Source organism: Dendrobates tinctorius, unplaced genomic scaffold (assembly GCF_039654945.1).
Source record: "Dendrobates tinctorius isolate UK_male_01 unplaced genomic scaffold, ASM3965494v1 ptg000214l, whole genome shotgun sequence".
Lineage (NCBI taxonomy): Eukaryota > Metazoa > Chordata > Amphibia > Anura > Dendrobatidae > Dendrobates > Dendrobates tinctorius.
The window spans coordinates 10,720,869-10,737,153 of record NW_027361881.1 but is presented as its reverse complement, the minus strand read 5'-3'; the positions used below and the strand labels follow the sequence as shown (position 1 = coordinate 10,737,153).

The 16,285-nt window shown below is 44.6% G+C and overlaps 1 protein-coding gene across 2 annotated transcripts in view; it reads left to right on the top strand.

Moving 5' to 3' along the window:
• VSTM2B (V-set and transmembrane domain containing 2B) overlaps positions 1-14,932 on the top strand; it is a 74,456-nt gene extending 59,524 nt beyond the window's left edge. For both annotated transcript variants that reach the window (XM_073555035.1, XM_073555036.1), the window contains one exon: positions 14,066-14,932. In XM_073555035.1, the coding sequence (XP_073411136.1) occupies positions 14,066-14,154 (89 nt within the window). In that variant the 3' untranslated portion in view covers positions 14,155-14,932. The remainder of the gene's footprint in view (positions 1-14,065) is intronic.
• The last annotated feature ends 1,353 nt before the right edge of the window (positions 14,933-16,285 follow it).

Genomic DNA, 16,285 nt, shown 5'->3' with positions numbered 1-16,285 from the left:
GACATTTGCAGTCTGGCTGTCCCTCCAGGATTCAGAGGGAGCCCCACGCAGCCCCACCTCGTCCAGTGCATCTTGTACATTCCACCACACCTGAGGAAGAGCTACCACCACCCCCACCTGAGTGGACCACCGACCACAGCACCATAGATACCCCTCCTGGAGTGTACGGACTCCGGCCTCTGTCCTTTAGCTACTCAGAGCAACGGCAGCGCCACCTGCAGGATGTCTTTATTGATGGATACAAAGTGTCAGGATTTAGAGACACGGGGGCATTCTTGACTATCGCTGACCCCAGTGTGGTTCGACCCGAGGCAATTTACCAGGGTCCGGGAATTCCCATTGTCCTGGCGGGGGGTGCCCGCAAATATATACAGCGAGCTTCTGTGCGTTTGGATTATGGTTGTGGAGAAAAACTGTGTTGGATTGGAGTTATGGGAGGACTTCCTGCAGATATCCTCCTTGGGAACGACATTGGGGAGTTACAGTGCCAATTTGTGGGAGCAGTCACCCGACTACAGGCCCTTCAAGCACTACGTCATCCGGACCCCACCGGGGAGCAACCACCACGAACCGCATCAGAGTCGCACCTTGGCCAAGCCCCTAACCGACCTGACCCGCAAGAACATGCCTAGGAATGTGACGTGGATGACGGCATGTGAGAATGCCTTTTCAGCGTTAAAGACTGCCCTCGTCACTGCTCCTGTCTTGGCTGCCCCGGATTATAAACGCAGGTTCCTCGTGCAGACAGATGCATCCACCTTTGGGATTGGGGCATTACTTAGCCAAGTGAATGCCGCCAGAGAAGAACATCCTGTTGCTTTTGGCAGTCGGAAACTACTGGATCGGGAAGTTGCCTATGCCACTATTGAAAAGGAGTGCCTTGCCATCCTATGGGCACTAAAAAAATTGCAGCCCTACTTGTATGGCAGAGACTTTACAATTGTTACAGACCACAACCCCCTCACATGGCTGAACCGCGTATCAGGGGACAATGGAAGATTGCCGCGGTGGAGCTTGTCCTTACAACCCTACAGCTTCTCCATCCAATACAAGCGGGGAAGCCAACACCAGAACGCCGATGGACTGTCTCGACAAGAAGAGCCATAGGCTCCCCAGGCCGACCTACCCCTGCCACTGTACAAGGAATTATAAATAACTGAGCAATGTGGACTAAAGTGAGCAGGCCAGAGGTGTGTGTAGACCTCATGGCGTGCTCACTTATTATGGGGGGGAGAGGTTGTGATGGTGTGATATGTTATGTGGATGTCATTTTTTGTATATTCCTATTTTTAACAATTCCAGTTATTTTCATAGTGTTTTTCTTATTACAATGTAAGTCTACAGCCTCACTGTATCTATCTCTTGATGACCCCCTGTAGTGCATTAATCCCTAAGGCCTTTTGTTCTCCTCTGGGAGGCAACTTGTTGGACTACCCCTGGACAAGGAAGGGGGTGGGGGGAAGAACGGCAGCTGGACAGGTCAGTTCCGGTATAGACATGATGGTGAAAAGGCTGCATTTCAGAGAGAAGGACCCATTTTTATCCTCTGAATGCTAGAGTTTTGGAATCTCGTTTCCCTGGACATTTTATCCTGATACTGAACTGCATTCTTATTCTGGACTATCTTATCCTTTGTGTGGTGGACTGAATATGGACCTTTTCGCATTTTTGCCTGAATAAAGGTCTTGGAATCGTTCACTCTTCGCTTGATCTGTTGATTGTGTGATACCAGAGAAGGACCCTGTGACAGCCCCTTTAACATTATGGGAGCAGGAGCCGTATCGTTGCATAACAAGGGACATTTACCGACCACCCGACCACCTTGTTGGGGGCGATAACTGCCATACTTGTTACCACCTGGATCTCCCTGAATCAGATGTTCCAAAAAAAACTCCATGCGCATGTATTTATAGTAAACTTAAGAAACTTTGTAATACATATCTGCTTCTTTCTCCTCTTATGAGCCACTTCTACTCCTCAAAGTCATTATTAACTCTTCAAATCAGCTGCTGTGCGTCCTTGTGAGATAATAATTGACTCTAAACCCACTGTGGCATCAGATTACAGCTGCCTATTAAAGTCAATGGACTTGAGAGTGGGAGAGAAGCACAGTAAGAGAAGAGAGGGAGCCAGAGGAAAAGTAAGGGTGCAGTCAGGCTGCCATACTATTGGATCCTTGTGCGAGCAATACTGCATTCTGACTGGACTCTAATACAGATGCTGCTGCTTTCTATTAAGTGTTTTATCTCACTCCAGATCTGGATTCACATCTACATCTGCATCATCCTTCATGCTAAAAAACTGCTAAAATCCATCTTGGTCAAAACAAAATGGACTTCCAGCTCCCTGAGGACAGCTGCCTATGAAAATATATGAAGTTGGGAGGAAAAGAAGTAGTAAAATGTGAAACTTCACTTCTGCTTTCTACTAAGTGTTCTGTCTCACTCCAGAGCTGGATTCAAATCTGCACTGTTCAGTACTACTGCATAATATCCCCCATTCTGCTGCTGCTGCTGCTACTTTTGCACGGTACAGACAGGAGGTAAAGTATCCCTCATGTCTGTTTGTGCTTTGTAGGGCAGATATCTAGTCTCCATCCACTAGCTTAGAGGCAACTGAAAATTTAAAGATAGAGGAAGGGAAAACAAGAAAAAATGCAGGCTACAAGTCCTAAAATGGCATTGTACCGCAGTAGCTTATTCTGAAGGTACAGGTGCGCTTTAATTACGGAGTCTGACCCTCCTCCAACGCATTTCACATTCTTTTCACCTAAAGTAAAAAATCTTCTGTCTCATGGGGTCAGAGGCTGAGACTTCCGTCTTCTCACCAGAGCTTTGTGCATTTACAGTAGCAGCCAAATCCTGGGCCCTAAGTGGTCGGCGTCATTGTGTGCAAGGATTCTTGCGTGCCAGGTTATCTGCCCGCAGAGGGGAGCTCTGGAATAGTCAGGTAATGACACAGACCTGGCATGTCTGGATCTGCCCAGTGCCTGCTGTTGCATTGCCCATAGCAGGTGGCACAGACAACATGGGCAGACGGCAGCACGCCGGCTTACCACTCACCCTGCTCTAGTAGCCTATTCAGTCATTAATGATATCAGTACACAATGACTCATTGTACAAATCAACTTTTACATCATCTCCTCCCCCCTCCCTGCACAAGGACTCCTGCACAGGTCACAGAGCATGTGCAGAACATAGGTGATGTCACAGCCAACCTCTTCTCCAGCTCACCGCTGCTCTGGCTAAACGTCTGCACCCCAAAAACATCATTTTCTTTTTTTTTTCCACCAGATGTTTTTGAAAATGGAGGTGTGAATGCCACCTTATCCTGCAGCCCTGCCAGCATTCAGTCCTTGCACGGACGCACATCCTGCAGGGCCAGGGTTCCGGACGTCGTTGCCCACCAGGCGCTATCTGCAGCTCTTTGTGCGCTTCTGATAATGTCTGTGATTAGATTTCGCTCTGCTCATCGCTGATTACCGTCCCCCGTGCAGCTGCCCGGTATAGAAACCCCTGAGGCCACCGCTCATTTCCATCCTCTGTACATTCACCATGTAACCCTGATTGCATAAAGCGCACAATGCGAGCGCGGAAAGCTGCAGACTGCGGCCAATCAGCCCAGCAAAATAGCCCTGATTAGATATTATAAGTGGAGCGCGCGTCGCTTCAAGATAGAAGAGCGCTAGTGTGGGCCGCATCTCAAGGCGGGGGGGATTCGCTGCTCAAGCTGCAGAGCTGACCCAGAGGACCCCCATTACACAAAGACCTCTCTGACAGTGATATACAATGGACGAGCAGCATCCAATAACTGAAAAAACAGCAGCTCAGAGGTAAGGTAATGATTAGGATAATGGCAGATAGCTAGGGATGAGCCCACCCGTGGAAGTTCAGGTTCTGGTTCCAACCCAAACTATATTCCAAAGTGCCACAACTTTACCTGAACCAGAACCCGAACCTCATTAAAAACAATGAAGAGCCAAACTTTTAATCTTTCTCCCTCACCCTCTCCCTCCTCTTTCTGCTCCTTCTCCTTCTCTTCCTTCTCTTTTTCCTGTTCCTCATACTATTCTTCTTCCTCCACCTTCTTCTTCTTCCACCTTCTTCTTCTTCCACCTTCTTCTATTCCTTCTTCCTCCACCTTCTTCTTCTTCCACCTTCTTCTATTCCTTCTTCTTCCACCTTCTTCTTCTTCCACCTTCTTCTATTCCTTCTTCTTCCACCTTCTTCTTCCACCTTCTTCTATTCCTTCTTATTATTATTATTCTTCCACCTTCTTCTATTCCTTCTTCTTCTTCCACCTTCTTCTTCTTCTATTCCTTCTTCTTCTTCCACCTTCTTCTTCTTCCACCTTCTTCCACCTTCTTCTATTCCTTCTTCTTCTTCCACCTTCTTCTATTCCTTCTTCTTCTTCCACCTTCTTCTTCTTCCACCTTTTTCTATTCCTTCTTCTTCCACCTTCTTCTTCTTCCACCTTTTTCTATTCCTTCTTCTTCTTCCACCTTCTTCTTCTTCCACCTTCTTCTATTCATTCTTCTTCTTCTTCTTCCACCTTCTTCTTCTTCTTCCACCTTCTTCTATTCCTTCTTCTTCTTCCACCTTCTTCTTCCACCTTTTTCTATTCCTTCTTCTTCTTCCACCTTCTTCCACCTTTTTCTATTCCTTCTTCTTCTTCCACCTTCTTCTTCTTCCACTTTCTTCTATTCCTTCTTCTTCTTCTTCCACCTTCTTCTATTCCTTCTGCTTCCACCTTCTTCTTCTTCCACCTTCTTCTTATTCTTCCACCTTCTTCTTCTTCTTCTTCCTCCTTCTATTCCTTCTTCTTCCACCTTCTTCTTCTTCTTCTTCTTCTTCTTCTTCTTCTTCTTCCTCCTTCTATTCCTTCTTCTTCCACCTTCTTCTTCTGCTTCCACCTTCTTCTTCCTCCTCCACTTTCTCCTCCTCCTCCCAGACTTCTCTGAACATTGCAATGGGCTTCAGGGAGAAGTCCGTGTTTGGCATTTACCACAGCCACTAACTGACCGATGCGACCCCGGACTTTTAGGTTGGGGTTCCCTCATCTCTACTGATAACAGAACAGTTGGTTGAGTCTGAATGCAGAGTTAATAGAGAGAAGCTAGTCTTCACCATTGTGTTTCCCTTTGGTCTCCCCATCCCCCTCTCATCCTATAAGCCCGTGTGACTGTATCAGCACGTCCCCCTAGGACAACCCTTCCGTTGAATGCATTGAGACATATCCAGAAGGCTAGAGATACAGGATGCTGCGATCCCTCACACCAAGGAGGTCAACGAATAGTATTATTGGTGGGGAAGAAGGCCCTGGCAGGGCTGTACCGAGACATGTTTAGTTCCATTCCTCTAATGTTCCCATTTTTTCCATCAGACCCATTGGGTGCACTCATAGTAATAAATAAAAACTACTTATGCGGAGTTTAAGTTCCATAAACAGCGGTTCCCCTGCTTGTTGATGGCTTCTTCATAGGAGAGCGGAAAATGAACTCTGGAGACTATAGAAGGCAATAGATGGCAGTGAAATGTGGAGCATCCCTTTAAGCAGTTGCCCACCTAGTGATATAAAGCAGACCGGGGCCACATCTGTCCGCTGGCTGTTCCAGGCCGAGGCAGCCGAAGGGCTAAACACACCGGTCCACGGGCCGCACCACCCAACATTCCAGTATCACCGCTATCTGCAGGGTGACTATGATGGTGGAGGAGGAGGAGGCCGCCAGATCCTTCTTCCACCATTCAGCGTGTATGACTGAGACAGCAGATTGGATGATGTCACTACATTGTGCTGGCTGTGCCACCATGTGTCAGTGTACACCACAAAGACTGGAGCAGAACGCCAGGGGAATGGAAGCAAGGCATGTGGGTGTATGTAGGGGGCTATGCAGGGCTCATATGGCATATATAGGGGCTCACATTGTATATAGGAGGCTATTTTTTTTTTTTTTGTGGAGAAAATCCTCCCTTCCTGCTATTGTGGACCTCCGCCCATTTTGTTTCCCTCCCACTTTACTTCAGCCAGCAAGTGTATATAGGTATATGCTTATTTGTAAGATGTTAAGCTATGAGTAAGGACCCTCTAGTCCGAAACGCGTAAGCGTCTGTCACATTGGTGAACCATATGTTTTTTATGCATCTATTCTGTTTTTAATCATTTTTTTGGAATAAAGTCTTTTGATTTTAACCATCCTTTGGTCGAAGTTGCTGGAACATCTCCCAAGTATTATACACAGAGAGGCTATGTGGAGGCTCATACTGCATATACGGGGGGCTTATATTGTATATAAGAGGCTATATAGGGGCTCACACTGCATATAGAATGGTATGTGGGGGATCATACTCCATAAAGGGGGCTGTTTAGGGGCTCATAATGTATATAGGGCTATGCTGGGACACAGACTGTGTATAGGGGCTCTGTGATGGCTCATACTGCATAGAGGGCGGCTGTATGGGGCCACATATTGTATGTGGGCTCATACTGCATATGTGGGGGCTCATATTGTAGACAGTGGTCTTGTGGGAGCTCACACTGTATATAGGGGGCTATGTGGAGGCTCATATTGTAGATAGTGGCCTTGTGGGAGCTCACACTGTATATAGGGGGCTATGTGGGGGCTCATATTGTAGATAGTGGCCTTGTGGGAGCTCACACTGTATATAGGGGGCTATGTGGGGGCTCATATTGTAGATAGTGGCCTTGTGGGAGCTCACACTGTATATAGGGGGCTATGTGGGGGCTCATATTGTAGATAGTGGCCTTGTGGGAGCTCACACTGTATATAGGGGGCTATGTGGGGGCTCATATTGTAGATAGTGGCCTTGTGGGAGCTCACACTGTATATAGGGGGCTATGTGGGGGCTCATATTGTAGATAGTGGCCTTGTGGGAGCTCACACTGTATATAGGGGGCTATGTGGGGGCTCATATTGTAGATAGTGGCCTTGTGGGAGCTCACACTGTATATAGGGGGCTATGTGGGGGCTCATATTGTAGATAGTGGTCTTGTGGGAGCTCACACTGTATATAGGGGGCTATGTGGGGGCTCATATTGTAGATAGTGGCCTTGTGGGAGCTCACACTGTATATAGGGGGCTATGTGGGGGCTCATATTGTAGATAGTGGCCTTGTGGGAGCTCACACTGTATATAGGGGGCTATGTGGGGGCTCATATTGTAGATAGTGGTCTTGTGGGAGCTCACACTGTATATAGGGGGCTATGTGGGGGCTCATATTGTAGATAGTGGTCTTGTGGGAGCTCACACTGTATATAGGGGGCTATGTGGGGGGCTCATATTGTAGATAGTGGTCTTGTGGGAGCTCACACTGTATATAGGGGGCTATGTGGGGGCTCATATTGTAGATAGTGGCCTTATGGGAGCTCATACTGTATATAGGGGGCTATGTGGGGGCTCATATTGTAGACAGTGGTCTTGTGGGAGCTCACACTGTATATAGGGGGCTATGTGGGGGCTCATATTGTCTACGGAGGGGTTGTGTGGAGGCTCACACGGTATAGGGTGCTATGTGGGGGCTCATACTGTTTATGGTGTGAAGGGTCACACAGTATATGGGGGATGTCAGCATACTTAATTCTGCTCAATATTATGTGATACCGTTAATATGATAAAATAATTAGAATTAATATATTTAATGGTTCGGCCTCCACATCAGTCATGGTCTCTCCTGTGGCCCCTCGGGAAAATGATTTGCCCACCCGATATAAAGGCTCATACTGCCACCTAGTGCCCAGATTTGCACCATCATCCCTGCCATATACGGTATACGCTGATAGATCGCACATTCTCTTTTTCTAATACTTTTAAATATTAGAAGGAAACTGCGCAAATCACATATTCCGGATCATTCTCAGTTTCAGAAAGTTCTTCCTCTTATCCCAGGTCGGCTAAAAAAGAATTTATCAAATCAAGCCGTCAAAAAGTCACTGAAATCAAAAGCTGCAAATATTCATTCCTGACAATTGGTTCTTAAAAAATAGCCGCCGCTAATCAACAGGCGCGAGCGAGCAGGCGCCAGGCGAGCCCGGACGGCGGCTGTGTGTTCATCAGTGTCACGGCTGCCCTTCTGCCCCGCGCTCCTCACGTTCTTCCTGAAGGAGTGATGACATTTCTGGAGACACCATGGATCAAGTGCCTGACAGTCGCAGGAGGAAGGGGCGCTAACAAAGGCGGCCTCCAGTTTACCAAATTACCCAATGTTTTTTCGCTTTTATATTTTTTTGTAAACACCTGGGAAAGAATCAAGGAAGTAGCAAGCACTTTTTTAAATGATCTTTTATTATTTTTTTATTATTATATTTTATTATTATTTATTTTTATTTCTATATAATATTTTATTATGTATGATTATTGTATTATTATCTTTTATTATCATTTATTTTTTATTGCTATTTTTTATTATCATTGTTTATCAATATTTATTATATTTTATTAATGTATTTTTATCTTATTATTTTTTATATTTACTTCTTATTTTTTTTATTTTTCTATTAGCTTTTAATTGTTATCATTATTGTGTTATCTTTTATTATTATTTTATTTTCATTTATTTTGTATTATGTTATTATTTTTATTATTATTACTTATTAATTATTTTATCTTCTATTTATATATTTTTATTATCTTTTATTATTTTTCATTTTTATTATATTATCACTGTTTATTAATATTTAGATTTTTATTATCTTTTATTATTTATATATTTGATTATCTTTTATTATTTTTCATGTATTATCTTTTATTATTTTTCTTTTTTTATTATCTTTTAGAATTTAATGATTATATTAATATTGTGATATTTTACAGAATTTATTACACGGTGACTTTTTTAAGTTACATTCCTTGGCACCAATATTTTACATGACGGGTTGTCCAGTACTAATATCCTTAGCATAGGTCATCAATATCAGGTGGGAGAGGGTGCGACACCCGAAACCTCCACCAATCAGCTGTTGCTGATGGACTCCATAGCTCCGCCAACTGTATAGTGGCCGCAGGCGGGTACTGCAGATCCACCCCTATTTAAAGAATCATCAATAAATAATACTAGGCAACTCCTTCAAGTATAAAACTTCTGTCTCCACCTGTTTACTCCTCCTCCGCCTAGATTTGCCCTTAATGCTATCTGAATATATTTGTATTGATTTTTTGCATGGAAACTGCCGCATTGAGGGTTTGTAGCAGCACAGCAGGATGCCTCCATGCACGTTACAATACATGCAAGATTAAGAAACCCTTCTGAGCAGAGAATCCGTGCAGAATACAGAGCAGGCCGGCCATGGTAGATATTTCTGCTTTGCTCAATGTCCGAGCAACCAAGTGTGACCGATGCCGCTTCAATCATAGACATGTTGGAGGCAGCGCTGCCCTCTGGAGGCTGTCTATGGAATAGCGGTTTATTTACAATAAATTTGCGCTGCGCGTTTTGGGATGGATCCACTATATCGGATTGTCCCAAACTTTAACCCAGTGAATTTACTTACCGTCAATCTAAAGCCTAATTCCAAAGAGGATTGATTCTAACATCAATAGTCCACAGTTATAAGTCACATTTATCAAATACATTGTCGCAAGGGCCAGGGGTTGCCCAATTTAGGAACCCCATTTTAATAGTCGAGGGGTCCCCTTTTTGAGATCCAGAGCTTCTCTCGCTCTGGAGGACCTGTCCTGTCCTGTCGCACATATAAACTGTGCAATACTTCATTTCGCCACTGGTGGCATTGCAGGAAAATACAACACTTTGCCCAGAGATCGCCGCCGATCACTAGGGTATTTTTTTTTGATCGGCTCATTATTAAAGGATCCTTCTAAGAAGCAGGGATTGTGCTAAGAGGAGGAGAACCCCTTTAAGTTGAGTCATAGAAGCCCTATCAATCAATTGGATCTCTTTCCCCACAATGTATCATTCCAGATGGTTTCATCCCCAGCCCCTGTAATGAGGCCAGAGACGATGTTCCTACTATTGATCCTTTATTATAACGAAGGGGCCGGGGAGATGCGCACATTTCTATTTCTCCAGCCTCGAGGGTCTCGGAGGAGCGGGGTCTGCAGGAGTCTGATCACATCTCATCTGCAATTCCATGAATACACAGATGCGGGGAAGGATCGCGACACGTTTACTCCTCATTACAAGGCTCAGCTGGGTAATTCCGCCTGGCGGTGTACACAGCGCTCTATACGGGGGGCACGTGGAGGAGGGGAATGGAATATAATGGGATTTCGCAAACCAGTACACATGGGCCGGCTGGCTGCACAAATGGAAATTGCATCTGTAGGCGCAATATGTTACAGCTGTTGTGACAAATATATAGGAAGCCGCATCGTGACACAGGTATACATTACATCTGTCTATTCCCGTAATCACCGCTCTTAAAATAAAACAATGGGGGGTGTTAAAGGGACATGAACCCGAAAGTGATTGTAGACATTTCCAGGACTGATCTTCTCCGCAGGTTTATGTTATATCGATCGGAGCGCAGATTGTGTCAGGCAGAACTTGAGAGCTCCTAGTTACATTTCTTCTGCCTGCAGTCACCACTAGAGGGCGCTCCCTACTTATGCATTAAACATAATAAGAAGTATGCAGTGAGCTCCCCCTAGTGGTGGCTGCACATAGACGGAATAGGATTGTTTAAAGTTCTCTGTTCCTGTTGTTTTTTTTGTACGGTTTGGGGAGTGTAAATAGTATTTCTGTTGCTCATTTTCTCCTCTATTTTATACATCTTTTATTTACACCTATTGCATAATGTAACTTGTAACGTAACCGATCACCAGTTACAACAGTCACTGGATTTGTGAGAAGTCATTCTCCTCCTGCTTCCCTGATTTCTCACAAACTAAATTAGGACATGTCCTGCAACAAGTCCCTCTCCACCTCACTCTGCTCCTCCCATTCTCCTCCTGCTCTTCTCATTCTTTATATCCCTCCCACTCTCCTCCATATTCCACTCATTCTTCGCTCAACTCCTCCCACTCCCACCCCCCGATATCAAGTCCATAATTCCAGTTTCCTCTCTATTCTTCCCTTTCACCTCTCTGCTCCTCCTATTCTCCTATGTTCTGCCTACTTTCATCTCAGCTCCTCCCATTCTCCTCAGCTGCTCCCACTCCTCTGTATGCTTCCTTTTCATCTCTCTGCTGCTCCTATTCTCCTCCCATTCCCTGTTCCTCATATTTTCCTCTCTGCTCCTCATAGTCTTCCCATTCCCCTTTCAAACACTTCCACTCTCCTCAATTTCCCTCCCACTCGCCTCTACATCATTCCCTTTAATCACTCTGCTCCATCTATTCTCCTCTGCTCTTCCTACTTTCCTCTCTGCTCCATCTATTCTCCTCTGCTCCTCTTACTTTCCTCTCTGCTCCATCTATTCTTCACTGCTCTTCCTACTTTCCTCTCTGCTCCATCTGTTCTCCTCTGCTCCTCCTACTTTCCTCTCTGCTCCATCTATTCTCCACTGCTCCTCCTACTTTCCTCTCTGCTCCATCTATTCTCCTCTGCTCCTTCTACTTTCCTCTCTGCTCCATCTATTCTCCTCTGCTCCTCCTACTTTCCTCTCTGCTCCATCTATTCTCCCCTGCTCCTCCTACTTTCCTCTCTGCTCCATCTATTCTCCTCTGCTCCTCCTACTTTCCTCTCTGCTCCATCTATTCTCCTCTGCTCCTCCTACTTTCCTCTCTGCTCCATCTATTCTCCTCTGCTCCTCCTATTTTCCTCTCTGCTCCATCTATTCTTCACTGCTCTTCCTGCTTTCCTCTCTGCTCCATCTATTCTCCTCTGCTCCTCCTAATTTCCTCTCTGCTCCATCTTTCCTCTCTGTTCCATCTATTCTTCACTGCTCCTCCTACTTTCCTCTCTGCTCCATCTATTCTCCTCTGCTCCTCCTACTTTCCTCTCTGCTCCTCCTACTTTCCTCTCTGCTCCATCTTTCCTCTCTGTTCCATCTATTCTTCACTGTTCCTCATATTTTCCTCTCTTCTCCATCTCTTCTCCTCTACTCCTCCTACTTTCCTCTCTGCTCCATCTATTCTCCTCTGCTCCTCCTAATTTCCTCTCTGCTCCATCTTTCCTCTCTGTTCCATCTATTCTCCTCTGCTCCTCCTACTTTCCTCTCTGCTCCATCTTTCCTCTCTGTTCGATCTATTCTTCACTGCTCCTCCTACTTTCCTCTCTGCTCCATCTATTCTCCTCTGTTCCTCGCATTTTCCTATCTTCTCAATCTCTTCTCCTCTACTCCTCCTACTTTCCTCTCTGCTCCATCTCTTCTCTACTCCTCCTACTTTCCTCTCTGCTCCATCTATTCTCCTCTGCTCCTCCTACTTTCCTCTCTGCTCCATCTATTCTCCTCTGCTCCATCTTTCCTCTCTGTTCCATCTATTCTTCACTGCTCCTCCTACTTTCCTCTCTGCTCCATCTATTCTCCTCTGCTCCTCCTACTTTCCTCTCTGCTCCATCTTTCCTCTCTGTTCCATCTATTCTTCACTGCTCCTCCCACTTTCCTCTCTGCTCCATCTATTCTCCTCGTATTTTCCTCTCTTCTCCATCTCTTCTCCTCTACTCCTCCTACTTTCCTCTCTGCTCCATCTCTTCTCTACTCCTCCTACTTTCCTCTCTGCTCCATCTATTTTCCTCTGCTCCTCCTACTTTCTTCTCTGCTCCATCTTTCCTCTCTGTTCCATCTATTCTTCACTGCTCCTCCTACTTTCCTCTCTGCTCCATCTATTCTCCTCTGCTCCTCCTACTTTCCTCTCTGCTCCTCCTACTTTCCTCTCTGCTCCATCTATTCTCCTCTACTCCTCCTACTTTCCTCTCTGCTCCATCTATTCTCCTCTACTCCTCCTACTTTCCTCTCTGCTCCATTTTCCTCTGCTCCTATTTTCCTCTCTTCTCCATCTCTTCTCCTCTACTCCTCCTACTTTCCTCTCTACTCCTCCTACTTTCCTCTCTGCTCCATCTATTCCCCACTGTGCCTCCTACTTTCCTTCTTGCTCCATCTCTTCTTCTATGCCCCTCCTACTTTCCTCTCTGCCCTCCCAATTCACTATGTCCCTCCAGTCTCCTTTCTGCTTCTCCCATTTTTGCCCCTCCCACCCAATCAGTATGATTGACTTTAAGCCATCTAGGAAAATAGTTTTCCAACCTTGACATGACCAAGTGTGAGCAAACCAAGGTATACCAGGAGCCATTTCTACATCTCAGCAGGGTGGTGAAGAGAAAGTACATTATATAAAATAAGCACTGGAGATACAGTGTGGAAGTATTAGTTATTAAGATGCCTATGGTACAGAAAACTCTCCATACCGTTTTAGCTATTTGTGCCTTTTTACTTAGTGTGCGCAATATGCAAATTTTTATGGTCTTTACCAAGGGTGGCAATCCTTACAGGGTAATTATACAGAACAACACAAAGCCACGCCCCTGAGGATCCTGTGAGCAACATCTTGTAAAAACCATAAAAATTGGGCTCACATGTATTGAACCGTATGGCGAATTTTTTTTTTTAAATACTCAGGGGGCGCAACGGGCATAAAATGAGAGCAAAAACTGCCCCGTGTTTCCCTGGTGACTGGTTCTTCTCAAAGTCTATGTCAATGAAGGTGCTGTCAAGATGAAACTATATCGAGAAATGTATTAATGCGGGGTAAACATTGGTTTAACCTTACAGGGGTTGAACTAAGTTTGCAAGCTATCCCCTATCCATAACTTATGCAGCGCATAATTGGCCTCTGTTCAGATGAAGCTCTTCAGAGCTCCATTCTTGGTATCGGTCCCAGCAGTCGGACCTGTAGTGATCAGGAAGCTTTCATTAAAGAAGCCCCTTCTGGGATCTTTAAAGGGATTATTCACTTTTGAAATGGAAAAAAAAACCTGTAAATTGACGCATACTTTTAATTACTTATCTTGCACAAATCTCGGTCGTTATACTCCAATCACATCCAAAGCTGCAATCTACTATCTACTATCTCACTGCTGCCACCTATTGGGTCAGTCTTGGTATTGCGCATGATAGAAGCGAAATTCTAATCCGAATATCTCTTGTCTTGCAGGAACGGGACCAAATCTTGCCAGCGATCCAATCCTCTACACGTTCCTGTTGGTACTTCATCAGCTCGTCTTCTTACTACTCAATCACTGATGGACCATTTTGTGAATCATTCCTGAACCAACCAAACAAGCCCATATGAACTTTATCCAAATCCCCCCTCCCCTTTAATGAAAGCTGCAAATTTAGAAAGGACAGGAAACAAAAAATAAAAAAAAAGACTGAATGAAGCATGGCAAATACTTCACGGTGAAAAAAATAAATAAAATGTAATTAAAAAAATAATAATAATAAAAAAAAACATATTTTTGGAGAAACTTATAAGAAATGGACCTCCCAAAAAGACGCCACAAGTTTCCAATGAAAGTCTGGTCTCTGCCTTGCTGCGCGCACGGCCCGTTATGATTTCTGATCATGACTTTGAGATCCATAACGTATCAGGCATTTCTGTTTAAAAAAAAATAATAATAATAATTAAAAAAAAAAAAAATTGTTGTCATTCTTTTCGTTCTTTTTGCACGAACTGTTGATCAGTTATTTTTACGATGACCTGTAAACTTATTGAGTTGCCAGTGACGTTTTCCCGGAAGAAGAAAAAAAAAAAGAATATTTTTAATTAGAATGTGCTGAACGTTCCGGATTTTTTTTACCTTTTTTTTTTTTTTTTAATTAAATTATTTAATTTCAGTAATTTTTTTTTTCTTGGTCAGAAGGCACATGTCAGATCCATCGTTATTAATCACCATCGATAATATTTATTTTTAAATAAAGATTGGAAACATGAAAAGAAAATTTGTTTATAACGAAAAAAAATAAATACTGTATTGTATAATGCTGAATAACAGTTGAATAAAATGATTTTGAGATAAGACACCAATATTTTATATTTGGTAAAAACTTTGGAATTGTCTACAATTTATGCAAAAGAACGAGAAAAATAAAGGGAATCTGTCCACAGGGGTAACCAAGCGGAATTGCCACCCACCCAGCTTAATTGACAAATCCTCAGTGTCCCTTCTTTAAACCACTACTGAAATCTCTCACTGTTCAGTACAAGCTGCAGCATCAGGCCGGGAAGGCAGAGATTAAATACCTGTCAATCAGTCTGGGATGGCATAGACTGAATAGCTGTCAGTCTGGGTGGGTGGAGACTGAATAGCCGTCAGGCTGGGTGGCAGGAACGTATAGCTGTCAGGGCGTGAGGGTGGAGACTGAAAAGCTGTCAGGGTGTGAGGGTGGAGACTGAATAGCTGTCATTCTGGGTGAGTGGAGACTGAATAGCTGTCAGTCTGGGTGAGTGGAGACTGAATAGCTGTCAGTCTGGGCGGACACTGAATAGATGTCAGTCTGAGTGGGTGGAGACTGAATAGCTGTCAGTCTGGGTGGGTGGAGACTGAATAGCTGTCAGTCTGGGTCGGTGGAGACTGAATAGCCGTCAGGCTGGGTGGAGACTGAATAGCTGTCAGTCTGGGTGGGTGGAGACTGAATAGCTGTCAGTCTGGGAGGGTGGAGACTGAATAGCTGTTAGTCTGGGTGGGTGGAGACTGAATAGCTGTCAGTCTGGGTGGGTGGAGACTGTATAGTTGTCAAGCTGGGTGGGCAGAGATTAAATAGCTGTCAGGCTGGGTAAGTGAAGACTGAATAGATGTCAGCCTGAGAGGGTGGAGACTGAATAGATGTCAGTCTGGGTGGGCAGAGATTGTATATCTGTCTCAGTGGGTGGATACTGAATAGCTGTCAGTCTGGGTGGGTGGAGACTGTAAAGCTGTCAGTTAGGCGGAGTTGGCAGAGACTGAACACACTTGGACTCATGAGCTCTCTCACTCTAACTGGTCTCATCAAATGCACATAAAATCAACTTACTTTGATATGGATAACCACAGAAAGTACACCAGTCTCATCAGGTCTAACAGATCTATCTGCTATGTAAATGGCTTATATTGCAAAATCTGGTGACAAATCCAGTTTAAAGCTTTTGTACCCCAGGAAAAATTGCAACAGGACCCCCAACTATGATGTGTAATTTCCAATCTGCATGTGACTTCAAAGATTCTCATCACTGGCACATCGTATTACTACAAAATAGGGGTTAAGTGAAGGACTGGACCCCATGAAGGGTGAGGGGTGCCTTGTGATCAAGGCTGGTATAGAATTCATTTTCTTTTACACAGACAACCCAAAACATGCCCCTTTGCATAGATGTAGTGGTCCTATTCTGGGGGGC